Raw genomic sequence first — 19,353 nt, 5'->3', positions numbered from 1 at the left:
AGTGGGAAGAGTTTCCATTTTATTTTGGAAGCAGGATTTCTGCTCTGGAGTAACTTGTGCCTCCTGGGGTTCCCTGGGGAGATGTAGTTTTCTGTGTATCACACACCAGATTCTCAGAAGACACAGTGGCATGGCTCACAGGAGGGTTTTTCCTTTTTTTCTAAAAAGTGCTGACTTTTTGCAGTGGGCAGAGAACCTGTGGAAAGGGCTTGGAAGGTCCCAGCAGCTCAGTGGGAGTGTTCCCATGGCATGAACACATTGCTTTTAGTGTTAGGAAAATAATAGGGTGAGTAGTATTTTTCAGTGTTTCCAGTAGGCCGTACTATTTGCATGCTCTTTGCATACAGCACTATGCATGCCATCCAGGCCACTGCCTACAGGCTTTAAAGAGTGCAGCCACTCTCCAGTCCCATGGGATGGCATCATTTTTCCTCTCTCCTCTTCAAGGGGTTTGTTAGGACAATTTCATCTGACTTCTTGCATGCAAGTTCAGGGGAGACCCAAACCTTAGGCTGAAGAATGACTAATGGCTTTTTTAATGCCCTGGGCTAACACAAGTTCCTGTGCTCCCACACCTTGACACTCTCACTAGCAGGAGGGTATGACCATTTTGAGTTTCAACCTGCCCAGCTTCAGTGCTGGGGACTGCACTGTGTTACAACCTTTGCAAAACTCAGGAGCCTCTCTCACTGTCTGAGCCCTTTTCCATTGCCAAGTTGTGTAGACACCATTCAGGTCACCTTTTCCTCCCCACCAGCAGCCAGGGCCAGTCTTTTCCTCACATGCAGCCACTATGTGTCAGTGCTGTTCAAGCCACTTCTCGTTTCCCACTCTTGGCTCAGGCCACCACAGGTGCTCATGTGATTGTGTAATACAACAGGTTAGAAAACTGATCCAGTCTAAAACAAAGAAAAATTTTCCTTCTTTTCTTTTCTGTTTTTTTTCCCCCACTCCTAATTTCCCCTGTGTTATTTGTAACCTAGATCCCTTTTCTGAGCTGCTTCCCCAGGTGAGGGATTCACATCACAGGGTGCAGTATGAGAATGGGAATGATATTGGGTATTGTGCAGGGGAGACCTTTGCTGCTGACATAAGGTCATGTCCACCAGCAAGGTCACTTTCACCTGACACTGCTTCCACTCCTTTCTGGAGCTGCAGAGCACTCCTGGAGAAAGGCACATGGTGGCTATGGTAGCCAGGAGGCATTGAAGGAGACAGGTTGCTCTGTAGCCAGAGGCCTCATGGACATTGTAGAGACCTCAAGAGAGCAAACATGAACTTTGATGATGCTAAAAGCCCCTCATTATGGGATGTGTATTTCTCTTGTATTTCCCTAAAATACAACAAATACTGTTGTATTTCTCTAAAATCCCTAATTTTGAGAGGGAGAAGTCCTGGATAATTTCTCTTCCAGGCTTGAGGAAAGCTGCCCTAAGGAGGGAAGAGGAGAGGAGCCTTGTCTTGACCCACTTGGTGTGCTAACTGAGCCAGGAGACATGGTGTGGGACTGCAGCCTCAAGTGCCAATCTTCAGTTTCCATCTTGGTGCATCCAGTTGCTGAAATGTTTGAAAAGGTGATCCCTTCTGTACAAGAAAGTGTGTTCAGATGACAGGCAGGGACACAGAAAGAAATGTACAAATGCTTTTTTGTGAGCACATTCTACTTTTTCAATTACCCTCTCATCCTAAGTCCTTTAATAAACATCCTTCTTCAATGAGGTGCAATGCAGATTGCATGGGGCACCTCAGTTTTTGCCTCATGGTCACACATTCTCTAAATGAGACTATTGATTTCTTTCTTACATGGTCCGGAAATATAACTGTGTTTGATTGCATATTTGTGTGACCCCCTGAGTTGGTAATGGCCCCATTTCTAAATGATGGGGGAATAAGATCCAGTCACAAGTTTATTCTTCCTCCCTGGAGAAACAGATCTATTGCCTGCAATGAAAGGCAGTTAGCAACTATCCTGCAATTTTAATTCTAGCCTATATTGCTCCCCTCTCCTGGAGAAAGTGAGCTGTTGTAATTAAAGGTGGTTAGCAGTTCCCTAGCACGTATAAATACCTGCAGCCACTAATTACACTCTGCTCTCCTGTTCTCCCTGCCACAGGACTGGGCTGATCATCTTAGAGGGAAATATCTGCCCTCAACTCCTTGCTAACAGTTTTTTTGTGATCCCATTCAAATTAATTCATGAATCCCCATGGAGGGTCATGACCCATAGTTTGAGAAATTCAGAGCTATAGAAACAGCTTGTTGTGATTTATCATGTTTCTAATATGCTGATATTATCTATCTAACAATGTAAGCAAAGGGGTGGTACTCAGTATCATATAATGCCTGCATGACTATTTTAATAGCCAGATTTTGATTGTGCTATTTAATTTGCATTTTATTTTACATCGTTAACAACTTTACTGAGGCCAACTCATCATCCATCAAGAAAGCAGAGAATATGTTCTACAGTTTTTATTATTCCTGGAAGTAAGTGACTATGCTGCTTATAGAAATTGGGAATAAGAAATAATTTTGATATTGCTGACAGAATTTAAATATCTCCAAGACTTAGCACTAAAAAGTGCTTTATGGGAAGCTTAATATTCTCTTGATAAGTGGTAGAATGTGTTCACCAGCAATGAACATAATCCTGAATTTTTGGTTCTTGGAATCAGTGGGGTCACTTAATGGAGGAAGGTTCTCCCCTGTAGGAACATGGATATTGGAGGCCAACTCACCACATAATAACTTAAATGCTGAGTAGGAGGCAGGGAAAGGAAGAAAAAATCACTCAGGTGTCTCAGGTACCTGGGCTATAGAAACCAGCCACAGTAAATGAGATTAATTATGCTGTTTCACTACATCAAGAAGTGCAAATTGCAGGAAACTGACTGGTTAGACTTCTTTGATACCCAGCTAGGTTGGTTCTGATACATTTAGGGCACAGTTTTGTTGATCTGCCTATAGTCTATTAATCATTCATGAAAGATTCTAGCTGTACCCCAAGACTACTGGGACAAAAGTTTTCAGCCAACAGTAATCATGGCTGGGTTCTCAATCTCCAGAGATTTCATCTTCTTTCTCCATCCTTTATTGCAATGAGCCAGAGCTTGGGAACATATTCAGGTTTCAGTGTGTGTTAAATGAGCTACCAAAATTAGCTTGAAGTGTGATAAGTTGCAATCTGTTGTTGAAGGGAAATCAGAGAGGAAATTAAATACTTTTATTGTAATTGGGGACTGAGCAGTGAGCTAGCTCATTGTAATTGAGACTGAGCAGTGAGCAGAACGGGTTGAATACAGCTATTGAGATGGAGATACAGGAGTGTTAAGAGTGCTCCCCAGAAATCCCTCTTTTTTAATTTGTTGCAAAAAGGATTGCTTCATAAACTGCTGGGCTCACAGGCATTTTTGGATAAGAAACAAATGAGAACTACTGAAGTATGTTCTGCTGGGCTTGGAAGACTGTCTTGGAGGCACTGCGGGCTGACTGTGGATGCATTTTCCTATACCTCGCCCACAGCAACCTTTGGCAAATAAAAGCCAATAAATTGGCTGTTGGCAGATTCAGACATTTTGCTTTCCATCTTGCCTGTCCTGTGGATTAACTGCTGTTATTGTGAGAGAGCTCAGTCACAGCTATTCCATGGAGTTACATGAGCCACAGCAGAGGCTTCACAGACATGGCACAGGTGTACATGTGGTGAGAATTTGAACCATTTCTTAGGTGACAGTGAAGCAATATGTGCTGCCTGTGCATGAGTAAGTTGACTAGCTTCTAGAGCATCTTCTTTGTCTGCCTTGGGTGGTAGGTGCTGCCCTGGAACTGTGCAATGAACCATTTATGCTCCAAGTCAGCAGCTCTCATATTAGCAACCACCCAGAGTGCTGGATGTCGCCCTGTATTGGACTGCAGTTAATGAGCTGTAGACACACTTTTTCCAAGCCAGAGTGAAGGAAAGATGTCATTACTATATAATGCTATTTGGGAACCAGACCAGGAAAAACACTTTCATATCTGTCTTCTTTCACGTTTCACTCTTTGTGTGTCTTCCATGTTGATTCTGTTTTAATTTCCTAAATTTTCCTTTGTTTGTTTTTAGCTTAAATGCAGTTTTTTCTTAAGCTAATGAAGGCAAGAAGAAATGTTTGTGAAGGGCATGACCTGACTGCATGCCACAGCTTGGGCAATGGAACTCTGCTGAGTGGTTTTTTTCTGCTTCAAATCTGGGTGCTGCTGTGGACCCAGAGCAAAACTTCTGGATAATCCTCTCACTGTGAACCCACCTCAGTCCAACCACATGCACAATTTTCCACCTTCCATGTAAAGGTGAGAGGTTAGTCCAACTCTGTTTATAAACACCTTCTTGTGCTGGGAGTTAGACCTCTGCCTGTCAGACAGAGCTGCCCTGCAGCCTCACAGCTCCTCTCCCTGCACAGGTGTTTATAGACTGTGATCAACCAGCCAGCCAGCAGCCCTGCTTCAGACAAGCTCAATTCATTGTGCGGATATCTTTCGCTCCAAGGCATGCTTTCCCAACATGTTAAGCATCTTTCTCCCTCGTCTTGAAACCCTCTACAGTTTTTGGTGTTCTCCTTGAAGAGTGCAGAGCTGCTCATCAGGGCTGAAAACAGAGGTAACGAGAACCTCTCGCACCTACAGACTCGCCCTGTTTAAATGCCTGTGAGTATCTTGTGGCCACAAGAAGTTGCCCGAGGAGATCAGGTCAGGCAATTTATCGTAAGTGATTCCTAACCTACCTTCTCTCACTGCATTATTCTGTACTCCTCACTGTTCCTCGGGGCTTTGTTTGAGGATTGCTTTCCAGTGTGGATCTCTGAGGGATTTAAAATCACTTGTAAACTGCAGCTTGAGTGTTTCTCTGTAAATTTGCAATATAAATGTATGAATGTGATTTTCACTGTCTGGTTCATATTTATTTAAGATTTACAGGCTGTAAGACTTAAAAAGGTCTCCCTTTCTTCCCATTTTGGAGTTGGTTATCATCAGAGCCACATCTTTTAAGAAACTGTAAAACTCCTTCTGGATTTCATGATTTCTCTGAGGCCTTTCAACACCTCAGCATTAATTTTTCACCCAGGAGTTTTATTATTATATTCTTGGCATGGATTGTTCTTTCTCCTCTGCTTTGCCCATTAATCCTTATTAATCTTCAGGTGCAGCATAGTCTAGTGACTTGAACATGGCACCTGGAAGTGAAAGACCCAAGTGCTAATCCTGACTTTGCAGCTGACTTGCCATGTGGCTTCAAACAAGCCACATCTCAGTCACAGTCTCCCTGTCAGTTCTACAGAGATAATAATTCTTGCTTAGCTCTACCTAAATACCTCTCAGGGGCATTGTATTAAGTAGTTAATACTTGTACAGTGATTTGGATCTCCAAATTGCTGTGTAATCAGCATGGGTAGTAACCATACAGAGAGTTTTATAGACCTGTAAATGTTGAGTCTTCTGTCCTGCATCTGCTCAGATTTTTCCTGCAGTCTAGCCCCAACAACTCTGATGAGCTAACTTTAATCTTTTTCAGTGGAGATGAGCAGAAGACAAATCCTTGTTACTTTACATTAATAAAATGGTTAATTTCCAATGCTACTGTAGGAAGGTCTCAGTCATTGCAAACAAAGCAGCAGTCACCTTTGAAAACTCCTCTGTCTCCACGAAAGTAGTCTCCTTATCCTGGAAAAAAGTAACTTGGTGGAAGTGCTGCTTGCACTAAGGCTATTGCAGACAAAAATTGTCAGTGTTTTGCCACAGGCTTTAACAGACTTATTGGGAAGTCTGAAAGCTCAGAAATTAGATTTTTTTTCAAAAAGTCTATACATGCGAAAATAAGGGAAAGACAAGCCTAAATTCCCCAAATAGTGGTAACACTTCTCAGGAATATGCTATGTCAATCAACTATAATGCATTTGCTACTACCCAAATATCTGCTTGGATTGAAACCAGTGGTTAAACTCTCACTGACTTCAGAGGAGGCAGTTTTCATCCTAGGTGCAGGAGAAATTGTAGCAATGGTTCCTCAGCCTCTTTTTCTCAAATGCTAGTTTTGATGGATTGGCTTCTGAATCTTTTCATTTGTTTTTCTTCATGTTCTAATATAGCTTCTACTCCCTTTGTAATGTCCTTCTCCCCCCAATTTATTTTCTTCATTAATTTTTTTATTCCCTTAATCCCTTTCCCCTTTTGTGTTCATTTTGTTTGCTGATGTGCTCCCAGCTGCCTCTTTCTCTGTTTCTGTGTCATCTACCTCTGTGCACCACATCTCCTTCACACTGCTCCTCACACTGACATCACCCCTGCCCGAGCTCAATGGCCAAGGGGAAGGAAATGAGCTTGACCTTCTGCCTTGCAAGGAGCAACAGGCAGCTCCTGGAGAGGCTGTGAGTCTGTGTGTGCACACCTGAGTGTGTGCACACCTGTGAGACACAAGCTGGGTGCATTCTCCTCTTACGACTCTTAATAGCTGTGATGTTACAAACAGCACTAATTACTTGTGACTGCTGGTTATTTAACCACTCTCTTGCAGGCATGCTGGAGTGCATTTACCTGAAGACAAACAGGACTTGGTGCCCAGGCTTGAGCTGGACCAAGACTCAGGCACCGTGGCTGGCTTCAGCAAGGGTTCTCTGCAGCAGGAAGAGCAGTGCACAGACTGGAAGGCTCACGAGAGACAGGGGCAAGCAAAATCCAGCCTGGAGATGTGAGATCTAATCCTTCTTTATGCCTCAAGTTAGCTGACACTGCTGAATTGATTGCACTGGGATATGTTCCCACGCCAGTCAAAACAGATGTTCATACAGTAATTCCACTTCACAAGAGGAAAAAGTTCTAATGAAAGATTTCAAGAAGATGGGGATAAGAATGTTACGTTAGATACAGAAAGAAGTCTTGGAAAAGGTGATATCAGTGGGAAAGGGCAGGCTTTTGAGATTTACTAAGCTGAAACTTAGCTTAGTCACAGCATCCACATGAAGAGACAGGGAAGATGCCCTTATATTTTTTATTTTCCTATCTATTTTAGAGACTTGCTACTGAGGAGCATGCAGATCAAAGTGCTGTGTTCAAAGTCCCCAGATTTTGGGCATGTCCAAGATCCAAGCTGATCCTTAACTTTTTTCACTGTCAGTCATGGTTGTAGCATTCAAATTTAGAGCTTGATCCTGCCTGCCAGCCATAGAATCTGATTTTGTAAGACAGGCAGTGATGTGAGCCAACTTTGGCAGGACAAGACCGAGCTCTTATTTTGTTTCATCTGACAGTTTCAGTGAGGCAATCTTGGTCTTCTTGTCATGCCTTGTGGAAGTGCAAATTTAGATGTCATGGAGATTTTAAAATCAGAGCTGGCAAACCACAAAAAAACCCTTTGCTCAGCTGGCTTAAATCTTACTCTGGATTCTAGTTAAGTTGGATACCAAAAGAATTGCTTCTCTAATACACAGAAAATAATGGACTTACCCAAGTAAGGCTGTTACAGTGGCTATTCCTTCAGTCTAAAAACACAGTCACATTATAGTGACAGGACAGACAGACGTTACAGTGGCTGAAGAGAGGATTTGGACAAAGTAAAAAAACACCTGGGGTTTCAGCCATTCCTTTACCCCAAGCTTATTTTTTTCCACTTTTGCTTATCTCTGATTTGTGCAGTCTTGGTTGCAGTCAGACTCGCATGTAGCCAGACTTCATGAAATAAGTTTTCTGTGCTCAGTGGAGTGAGAAACTTCTCATCAGAAAGATATTTTCCCTCCAAGTTTATCAAGGCATTTTTTTGAGAGAAATTTCATTTGCAGAAATGATGCAGTCTCTCTGCTTTTTCTGTAGGGCTGAGTGTTCTCACCTCATTTTTCACTCACCTTCTCTTCTGATAAAGCATCAAGTATTGCACTGATGAAGAGGTGAATAAAAGGGAACACAACACTAAAATGACTTAATGTGGATAAAATATTTGGACATGGCACATGTGAACGCAATTAGCACTGTCTAAAAATCATTCTAATGATGAACATGGCTATGCAGTGTTGTGTCACAATTTGCCCAATAAAACACTTCTCTCTAGATGAACCTGCCTTGGTGCTCTGCTCAGCTGATCTTTGACATCAGAAAGTGCTCTCCTAACAGAGGTCTTACAGAAACAAAGCTTTGCTCCTTTATCAATTTGTTTCAGAATTCATTACAGAGGACTTCAAATTAGATGAAATATTACATTTCATATGTAGAGGTACTGTTTATAAAGACTCTACTAAAAATTCTTCCTTCTGGAAGAAGGTAGATGCATGACTGTTCACTTCAGGATAATTTCCCTCTTTTTGTTCACTGTAACTCCATATCCAGAAGTGAGAGGGAGAGGCAAAAATCCTACACAGTACTAAACAGATTGTCTTTACATACATTCTTTGTCACTTGTTTCTCGATACAATTTAAGAAACAAAACAAGATTTTATGATTTAAAAATAAAAAATAATTTCCTAATGCTGTTTATGTGGGCACACGGCCACACCAATTGCCATTAAGCACATAGATGGACTTTTGTCCTGTTGCAGTATGGTGACAGATTTGGCTTGTCCTAAATGCCTGTGCTGCAGACAGTCCTAGCAGAAAGATGCATTTCCAGCAATGTGCCCTACTAACCCTCAATGCGTATGTGATAGGAAACAAACATAGGCATGTATGTTCCCATGGGAGCTGCAGGTGTAACTCAAATTAGCATCAGTTTTTGTGGCTTGACCATGACCAGGGTGATGCTGAAGCATGGACATGTCCCCCAGGGCCATCAGCCCACCCTGACTGTCCTTAGGCTGCCGTGGGTGGGAGGCAACCCCAAGATACCCAGGAGGGCATCAGGCTGGGTGGGCTTCCATCACCCTGTGGGGTTTGGGTGGTGAGCCAGATCAGGCTGACAAGACTTTTATTTTACTGCACTAAAGCTGTGAACTTTCTGAGGCTGCTCTTCCCCTGAGGTCTCCTGTGAAATGACAAGGCTTTTGGTTTGTCTTGGCTTGCCTGCGGAGGGACTGGTTTCACTTACACAGCTCACACCCTGCAGGGCCAGTCTGTCCCTAGCCTCTCTTGAGGAGAGTGGCCACTGGCAGGCAAATGCTGCCTGATCTCTTCCTTCAGTGCAGGGCACATGAGTAAAATTAAAGAATCTGAGAGGATTGATTGCTGCCTCCATGTGCACTCTGCGAGGGGCACGTCTTCAGCCCCTGCAGTTACCTGCCGCCACAGCAGAGTAATCATACTATATTTTCTTTGAAAAGAAAAAACTTGTGTCTTCCCTTTTGACATCAGCCGGGGCTGGAGTGCAGAGCCATGTCCCTGGGAGTGTGTTCTGATTGCTTCTTCAACTTCTGTTTATACAATTTTACAAAATTTTGGCAGGAATCAAGAGCACATACCAGGGTGTTGGCTTTTATGAATCTCATGGGATGTGAAAGTCAAGCTGACTCGATGAACTTTGGTTACATATTCCAGACAAGCACAATGACTCTATTTATTCAGACTTGGCAGCCAGAATGCAGATTGACTCTGTGGGTAATAAATTTTCACAGCCACAAAACTTCAGTGGCAACCAACCTGATCCTGCGCAAAAAAAATGCACACAAGGAAGCAGACTTGGGTTGCAAAAATATGTTTGATTATTATTCCATGTATGCATACCAGTCAGTTAATTTATTTGGCTATTGATTGACATGAATTGCACAAATGATGCCAGGGATCTTTTTCCCCTTAAAGGAACTCCTTTCTATTACAAAATGTTCATGTTGTAAAAGGACAAGTAAGGGGAGGAAAAAGAGAATTGTTCATGTTACAATTGACAATCTCCTTTTAATATTTCACCCAAGACTGATTTAAGTTATCCAGTGACCTCTATGGAGAAGAGCAGGGTATTATAATGGGGACTGTTTCATGTGCTATGCCACACTTCAAAGAGCCAAAAGGCAATAACCACTACAATTCAGCACTCTGAACAATCTTAAGTACAATTTTGACATCTTCATGCTACAAAGCTTCAGATGCTTTCTGGGAGAGAAGATGATGAAATTATTACTCTATGTGTCATAAATCAAAATGAATTGGCTCTTTAACTTGCAGATTTATGTTAACTACCTTGGTATCTGCTAATTGCATGCTCTTCAGATATTGATTGGGGATTAAAAAGTATATTTTCTTCAATCTGTGTGGTGTAAAATATGCCAACAGGAAATTTTCTCTCTGCATATTAGATCCTATGATCACTGCCTGTAAAATTGAAACGATCAGTTTAAATGGATAAACTATGCTCATTAAAGAGGAAAAATACATTTATGTAATTAAAATTACGAGACTAATATGTGTGGATAATATAATTACTGTGGGTGCACATGTACTCAGCTCAAACCCAGCCTCTTTGGCTTCTCCTGGGTCTGTGAATCTCACTACCTTAATTGCTGGTGTTGAGGGAAGGGTTGGGAATGTTTTGCCCACTGCAGTCTTGAAGCTTTTAATCATGCCTCTGTCTTGCATTTGGCCTCCCTCATCTTGGCTCACATTCCTTGGTTTGGTCACAGCACTCCAAATGCCAGCCTTGGGAGCACAGAAGCACCTGTCCCCCTTTGCACCATTTCAGAGACTTCCCATTCACTGCTTAGCAATTTCAGATATAAATGCAAAATCTCCTCCACAGTTTTCAAAGTTTTCCTCCTAAACTTCCCCATTTAGAAATCAGCAAAATTAAAAGCTTCCCAGCTTGTGTACAGCTCACCTTCAGCTCTTCAAGAAACTGGACTACTTGAATGAGTCTGATTGCTCAAAGGTTGATTAATTACATGAGGAATATCTGAGAATCTCTCATGTACCGTTCCTATCCATTCATCTCTGATTTCTTTCTTTCCTGTTCCTGAGCTCAGGAGATAGGAGATTAAAGAGTCTCTGAGTTAGGAAGTAAAAAGAAATGAGTTCTCCTGCTGACATTTAAACACAGGTCCATCTGAGCAGTTACTGGGAGAGAGAGTCTGTGTTACTCTTTTTTGTGCCTATTTCCTGCCAGATAGATGGAAAGCTTTTGTTTTTCCAGCAGGTATATTTATTTAGAATTGTTCATTAAGCAAACCTCTGGGTCTCAGCTAAGGCTCTACATAGCATTTCATACAGCAGGAGCCAACCTGTGCCTCTGGGAGATTTTTGTCTGTAGAGTCAAGTTAGGAAAAAAAATGTGACTGGGAAAATGAACAAATAACCAAATAACAAGTAATCTCCAAAGGTTGTTCATGCTAGGGCCCGTGATAATTAGAACTGAGTAATGGATCTCAGCCCTGCTCTTTGCCATGTGGGTGGTGAGCTCTGTCCTGGCTCTGCAGAGCTTGCCCAAGCACTGAGATGAAAGAGCCAGCCTGTATCAGCTGCATTTGGAGCCCCGGTGACTGAGCAGAGACCTTGCACAGCACACAAGCGCACGGAAGATGTTAATAATTACAAGTCATAGTTCTAAACCAAAGGTCAATGTGCGCCTGCCTGATGGGCAGTACCTTTCCAAAATCCCTTCTCTGCCTAAACCAACTAACATTCTTTATTCATGATAAACACTTTCATACGTCCTTTCCTGCTTGCTGTGAAGCAAACCAGAATTTATCCTCTCTGTCTCTCCCAGCCTGTTCTCCCTGTGACATCCATTACTCAGGATCTTGTCTCCCTTCCTGAAGGACAAGCCTCTCTCCTGACCAGCAGCTCATACCTGCCCTATCACCCAGCCCCTGGCTGCAAGCACCATGGCACCTTGGTCTGCTATTGTTATTCTTCAGACGTCCCTTCCATCCCTCACTTTAATTTGCCCTATGCTGTCTATGAGCTGTATTTTAAACTATCTAGACAAGCAGGAAGTGTAATTAAATGTGAAGTGTTTCAGGATGAAATACATTAAACAAATCGTACAAATATGTAAATAATTGAATCTATGTGCTGAATCTTCTTAACACCAAGAAGCTTTGCTCAAAAGAGAAGAAACAATGGTTTCGTATAAATGTGAAAAAGTTCTGATTTACCTGTTGTTTGGAATATATTGTAAAATAGAGACATCTAATGACAAGAGTTTAAGAAAATCCTGGAAGAACTTCAAAACTAAACACCTAGAATTATTTGTGTTAATCCTGAATTTCAAAAGTCTGGATACGTCCAGTTACCCATGACTGAAATTATCATATTTGAAGCTGGCATGGTTTAACCCCAGCCTGCAACAGTACCATGCATCTGCTTGGTCACTCGCCCTGCCCCAGTGGGATGAGGAGGAGAAGCAGAAGAAAAAAAAATTCGGAATTTGATATAAGAACATTTTAACAGTTGAAATGAAAAAAAAAAAGTATAAGAATTATAATTGCAATGAAAAGGGAGATAATGAAAAGAGAGAAATAAATTCCAAAAAAGGACTAGTGATGCAAAATACAATTGTCAGGCATCCACTGACAGATGCCCAGCCCATTCCCAAGCAGTGATTGGTGCCTCCCAGCCAACAGTTTATGTACTGGGCATGATGTTCCGTGGAAGAGAAATCCCATTTGGCCACTTTGGGGCAGCTATCCTGTCCTTGGGCTCCCCAGAGTTTGGTGTCACCTGCTCACTGGCAGAGCAGGAGACACTGAAAAGTTGTTGACTCAGGGTAAGCTCAGCAACCAGTGAGTTATCAACACTGTTCTCATACTGAATCAAACGACAGCACAGTACCAGCTATGAGGAAGAAAATTAACTGCATCCCAGCCAAAACCAGGACTGTGTCTTTGAGATGTCACCAGGAGCAGTACTGCCCTCATTTGCTCTGGTGAAGGCATGGACTGTGCATTTTGGGGAAAGAAGGAAGGGAAGTGGGTCTTGGCCTCTTGTTTCCAACCAAATCATCCATGCCAGGATACTGAGAAGGAGAGAGCACAGCATAGTACTGCTTGGCAACAAGGCACTCAGCTGGTCATGGGAAAGTCAAGCTCCAGCCCTATTCTACTGAGTCCTTAATTATTTAGACAAAACACAGCAATATTTTAGGGAAAAAATGGGAGACACCTCACACAGCCAACAAAACCCTGCACTCCTGACACATGGAAAACTTTGGATGGTGTGTCTGCTGCCAGTCAGGTAGTCTAGGGTCACTGTGTTACAGAGCGAATCAAATGCACAGCCAAGGCTCTTTCTCAATTCTCTTTAGCTTTCTTAGCAGGCATGGGCCATGCAGAGTCAGGACTGAAAATGCTCAGAGGAGAGGCCAGGGCTGGGGGAATGCCGGAGGCAGGTAGGAGATAAGCAACCCAGCAGCTAATCCCTGGGGCCAGTTCATGATTGCAAAGTTGGCCTGAATCCTTAATCCAGAATTCCTGTTTCTCCCCTGCTTGGCTGCTCTTTAAAACAAAACAAATTCAAATCAGAAGGAAGCTGATACAAAAACCTTCTGGGTCGCATCAAGGTGATAAATCAAGAGCACTGCAGCCCCTTCCCTACCAATCCAGCAGTTAGCATACGCAGGCTGGCTCTGAGCAGCAACATCTGTTACTCCAGTTACAGTACTGCCATGTATTTTGATAACCTTTATGTATGTTTTGAAAAAGCATTAGCAAAATATTTGCAGTAGCTCAGTCTTGACATGAAACAGGCTACAAGTGACATGTTAGTTGTCTGGTTCTTACCTGGTCATTCTCCTCTTCGTCACTGCTTAACTTGAGGTCATCTTCTAGCATTCTGGAAAGCAAGCAGAATAAATTATAACTTATCAAAATGCTTTAGACTGAGTATTTTCTCAGAGCTACCATAAATATTTAATAATGTAAATAGAAAGAAAATACATTTTATCCCAGTAACTTTGTAGCTGTGGCACTTTATATCTTATCCAGTTGCTATCAGCTGACTTAATTAACTTCCTACTATTGCTGACCAAAAGAAAATGTTTATTAGAGTAAAATGGATTTTGCAAAGATTCTTGTTACTACAATCACTGACAAACAATTTTTATATGCTAAAAAATAGTATTTTTGTTGCTGACAGGTCAGTAGTCTCCCTGAGAGGAATTTTTTTGTCCATTTGGCTTTGAGCTTACAAAACAGAAGTAGATGTTTACACTGGCGTTACTGCAGCACAAAATGAGGTTCAGTGATGTTTCCCAGAGGCCACTTTTACTTAATTGCATGTTTGATGTAAAATTGACATCGACTGAAACAATTAAAACTAAAATATATTGTCTCAGTGCACAAGACTATCCACAGACTTTCACTGTCATGTAAACATAGAAAATAATGCATCTTTTCTAATGAGGACTTCATCCTCCCTTCCTATATCCTTTTCTCAACTTGCTTAAACTGATTTACAAAGAAGAGGATTCTGGTTTTAATTCCATGCATTTTTTTACAATCCAAGGTTAAGTAACCAACAGTTAAAGGAGCTGAAGAGGTGAAAGATTTCCCCCAGTGCTTAAAAAGTCTTCAATAATAGGACCTATTTTTAAAAAGTGCCTTGGTAATAATAGTAATAATTCAGAAAGTTGCTAATTTTTCTTGCACTCTGGGAAAAAAGAATCTGTAATTTCATCTTGACTCCAGAAGAAAGCTCAGTGAGCAATTCAAACACATTCTGTGACGTGGGTGGTCCCCGGAGTGTAAGTATCGCAAGAAGACATATGTAGTAATTTCAAACCACCTCCCTGTATTTGTGCCAAGATCTTCCAAGAGTGTGCCTGAAAAGCATGACTCTTACATGGGCTACATGGTGTGCTGTGCCTTAAAAGAGCACAGAGCCTCACCACGCTCTCCTCAGCTCCTCACTGTACGTACAGTCCCTGCCTGTTGCTGCTGTCACAGCTGCTTCCCTATTTCCCCACAGCACCTCTCAGGGAACGTAGGTGTATAAGAACAGGACTGGGGTCAGAGCAGAAATTCTTGCTAGTTCATCTCTTAAAGATTCTCCTCTTGCTTTTTTCCCCACATTTCCTTCTACTTGTGCCAAGACTTCTCCTCTGTAAAATCAACATATCAAATTCAACAAAATCTCGTTACAATGCAGACACCTCAAATATACAAGACACCCATTGAGTTGGAGGGACTTGACAATCTCACATGTTTTATCTTGAAGTAAGTCCATTGTCAAGAAAAAGCTGTCTCTGCCATCTCCTGAGTCAGCAAAGGCTTTGAAGGCAGTATCAGTGCAGGCACTGACCCAGCTAACAAGCCCTGTTGAGAAGTGGGCAAACAGGACAGGTATGATGACATAGGACACAGCTCCTAGGAACTAAACAGTGTCAGAGAGGCAAAACTTCCTGTAAACACCACAAGATCCACACTGGCTTTGGATCCCATCACTTACAGGGATCCAAACAATCTTATAGTTGCTCATTCTCTTAATTAGATCTGTTTAGGCCATCCCTGAGAAAACAGTGCTCAAACCCAGAAAGCTCATATCTGGGATTCAGCATCTGTGTGATGAAATCTGCACTGATAGTGATTTAACCAGAAAGTGGTATGCATGTTGTGTGAAAAGCAGAACTCCCAGGGTGTCACTGCCTGCTCTCCCTTGACTTTGAGTACATGAATTTTGGCTAGTGATGTGGTAGTTAACTGTATTTGCTTTGGGTTTAGCAATTTAGTTCTTCTAAATGGAAGCTGAAAAATCAAAAGCCTATTATGAAACGTTCTAGATAGCTCTGTGTATTTATTAGCATCCTGGATTTTTGTATTAACATATAAAAAGTGTCTTGTAAGCTTGTCATTAGAAGCAACTGGGATAGTTTGAAGCCTTTGGGTTGTGTGGAGGTATGAGCCAAGGAGTACAGTCAGGTACCGTCCACACAAAAGGAAAAAGAAACCGCAGCACTGGTCCATCAGACTCTCCTTGCTTGTACGTCTTAGCCCGTCTCTATTTTCCCTGTCTGTTTTTCATTTCAGAAGCACTGCTTTCCAAGAAAAGCACTGCCTGCCTGGGGCTCGCGGCCCCTTTTGGAACTACCACCAGCCTACAAACATGCTCCTAACACAGGGGATAGGAAAAAACAGGTCATCATAAAATGCTTACTTGCTTGCTTGCTTTTTTCCCCCTAGAGTGGGACCTGGCCATATATTTGGCCTGATCCATATATTTGTCACAAGGATGTATCAGGCTGCCAGTGCAGGTGTCTACCTTGTAAAGGCAGGAGCTGTGTGGGTACAACCTCTGTGCCTGGAAGTCTTCACTGGCTCCCAGACAGCTTTCACTCCCAGGTGAGGCCCACAGCCCTCATCCACAAAGCCACAGCCAGAGCAGGACTCACTGTCACCTGGCAGGTGAAGCTGAAGCTGTCCTGGAGACAGCAGCTCCTTGGGCACCAGGGCAGCTCTCACAGCCCAGGCTGAAGCACACCTGGGGTGAGGAGAGGGTGTTTATGTTATAGGGATTTTTTTTGCAGTCAGTGTCTTAAGTAAGGTAGATAAAATTTTGCGTATGGATGCTTTTGAGGAATGTTTCCCCTCAACAGCTCATTTCCATCATGAAAACAATGGTGGTTGAAAAAAAGTCCCTAACTGGACTGGCAGACCCCACTTGAAGAGAGCGAGAACAGATGAGAAGAAAAATACTTTAATTTCACAAGAGGCATTGCATTAATTTGTAATTTATCTGAAAAGCACTTCGACACAGATTCAGCACAGAATGAGCTTTGGTACACCCTGTGTTAGCACAGCATTTCAGACTATGCTTAAATGAACCCTTGTTTGGGATGGGATTTCTGTACATGTTCTGGCAAACTAGTATAAGGATGGAGAGACAAGCACAGACAAGCTCATGTGCAAAAGCAGCCATTACACTTTTTTCAGAACACGCAAAATCCTGGCCAGTAAGCGACATCATCCATGGTCTTTCAGATTTTTTAAAATGCACCTGGTTTTGATGTATTCGGACGCTGGTAAAGAGGTAAGTAAATACAACCTTGTAAACAAAAGCTAGAAAAATGAAGTGCTATTCAGAGCAGCTCTGCGAGAAACACACAGCTCCACTTAGAGCTTCTGCACTTGAAAAGAGCACATACGTTCAGGAAGTCACTTTGCAGAACCTAATTACACATTTTTAGTGAAATCTCTGTGAGGTTGTGGAGGCAGTGAGGGGTGGGCTCAGGCAGGAGTGTTCACTGCACTCTAATTAATGCATTTGTTCCTTTCTCTACAAAGAATGTGACAGGTAGAGACATAATGAAAGGAAATGAGGATGGGTTTGGGATATTGAGAAATGCCTCAGCAAGCCAGCTGGTTTCATTCTCCTAGGGGGTCACAGCCTGGGGTGATGGGCCATTCAGTTACAGGGAAAAAGGAGGGGGTGTGCAGGCTTACACGCAGTGGAAAATACAAAGTGGTCTAGAGGGCACTGATATACAACATCAGCCAATGTCAGTGTGACTGTGTCCAAATCTCCTACACAGTTTATTAGAAAGCCTGACCTGTTTTAATCTGCAGGCTGCTCACTGCACTGGTTCAGTGGGGTACTGGGGCCAGGGGAGCCATGTGGGGCACTCAGAGAGACCTGTGGGACTCCTGCTCATTCCAGCATGCCAAAGGGCCAGGAGTTGCTCCTGGTCAAACTTACAGGGAATTTGGATGGGAGGTCATCACAGGCTGCCAGGGAACCACCTTGCTCAAATGGACTAGTTGAGACTTGCAGCTTTGCTGTTTTGTTTATCTGCTTTTTTTTCCTGATTTGTCACTGCTGGGAAGTTAAGTCCCAAGCAAGTGTTATCTTGAGCCCCAGCCAGAGTCCAGGGAATAGCAGGAAGACATCTAGTTTCCCCTCTGGGAATTAACATCAAAGTAACAACACGTTTCAAGTGTGAGGGTAGAGCCAGGCCTTATGTCAAAGATTTATGAAAGAACTGGAAGATTTTCCTTCTGAGAAGAAGGAGCTGCTGGGGAAGGAGATGTCAGTGGTGCAGTGTCTGGAGGAGGTCATCCTCAAGAGCCAGCTGGGAATCTGTTGTCACTTTTAACGTATGGAGCCAGTCTGAGACGCTTCCAGCATAGCCCTACTTAGGAGGATATCCATTTTCTTCCATGGTGAAGACATGCCTCAAGCCTGGAATTACCCTTCACATCTGCTGGTCCACATGAAAGAAGCAGCAGGCATCATACCTCATATTTCACTTTAACCTCTGATAAATTTCACATTCCTTGGCCTAATGTCTTCTTTCCTTCCCCCTGAAAATTACTTATTGAGGCATAAAACGCTCAAGAAATGCTGCTGTGGTTTTTTTTTGTGATTAGAGTGGTTCCCTTTTGACACCTCAAGAGAGGTTATACAAATGAGGGACAAAACTCTCTTTATGTCCCTCTGGTGGTCTAAGCTCCTATACAAGATACGATTTTTCTTTATGGTAATATCAATAATTAGAACAACCAGGAAAAAAATCAAGAAGGGAAAGAAAAAATATTGATAGTAATTAAATCATTAACACTAAAGCTTTAGGAGAGAATATGCCAATGGTTTGTGAGCCCAGGGCACAAATGTATGTATATTGTAATTGTTATTTAAATAAACCCAAAAGTCACTGTCTTTACAAGCTGTAAAAGATCTCCTGAATGTGTTAATCTCATCAAGTATATTGTCCCAGTTTAATTCTAGGCAGCATCTCAGTCAGAATACCGTGTTTAGTACGGACTTCTACGATTTCTGCTCATTATGTAGGAAAGGAACTTCAGTAGTGGAAAAATACTTTGATTTTAGCTGAAGAGGAACCCCACTAAGCAAAGAGTCATGATGAAATACCAAAATCAAATAACTAAGTGCTCATTTGAGTTTATGCTACCACAATGATTAATTCTGAATGCTTTTGGAAAATTATCTTATTTTTCAATGTACAATATTGGCATTTTATTTTCTTTCCTATAAATGCACAGCGACCTTTCAAGAACTGGACATTAGTTTTGATATTACCAGAAACCCAGAATGAAAATAGATATTATTCTAAGCAGCAGTATGCTAGAAGGCTTTCAGACTGACCCCAGATGTTTAAAGTCACAAATGATGCACTGATATAGGAGAAGAAAAGTATTCCTTCACATTACAAACAAGCAAAACAAAACCTTCCCGGAGGCACAGCACCATGTAAGACCTTTAACTCCTGTCCCCAGCAAAATGAGAGAACACCAGGTGGGAATATGATGTCCCTACCCAGACAGTGCCCTTATGTTACTGGGATTGTTTCAGCTACGAGTGCTCACGTACATAATATGACTTAAGCTCCGATAAGACAAATGTACCTTCAGTTTCTGGCTGACTTCCATTGCTTTCTAAAAGAGAAATGCAAGGAAAAATATGCCTTGTAAGAAGTACAGAGAATTCATAAGAAACAGATGAACATGTTTCCATTCTTAAAAA

At 42.2% G+C, this 19,353-nt stretch overlaps 1 protein-coding gene across 1 annotated transcript in view; it reads right to left on the bottom strand.

Annotated features, from left to right (window-relative positions):
• The window catches only part of AFF3 (ALF transcription elongation factor 3), a 320,158-nt gene that overhangs the window by 78,751 nt on the left and 222,054 nt on the right, over positions 1-19,353 (bottom strand). The window contains exon 8 of the mRNA XM_085054866.1: positions 13,659-13,710. Within this exon, the coding sequence (XP_084910992.1) occupies positions 13,659-13,710 (52 nt within the window). The remainder of the gene's footprint in view (positions 1-13,658; positions 13,711-19,353) is intronic.

This window comes from Lichenostomus cassidix, chromosome 1, assembly GCF_008360975.1.
Source record: "Lichenostomus cassidix isolate B80296 chromosome 1, HeHo_3.0, whole genome shotgun sequence".
Classification (NCBI taxonomy): domain Eukaryota; kingdom Metazoa; phylum Chordata; class Aves; order Passeriformes; family Meliphagidae; genus Lichenostomus; species Lichenostomus cassidix.
Note: the sequence above shows the minus strand (reverse complement) of the source record. Positions and strands in the feature narration are given on the sequence as shown.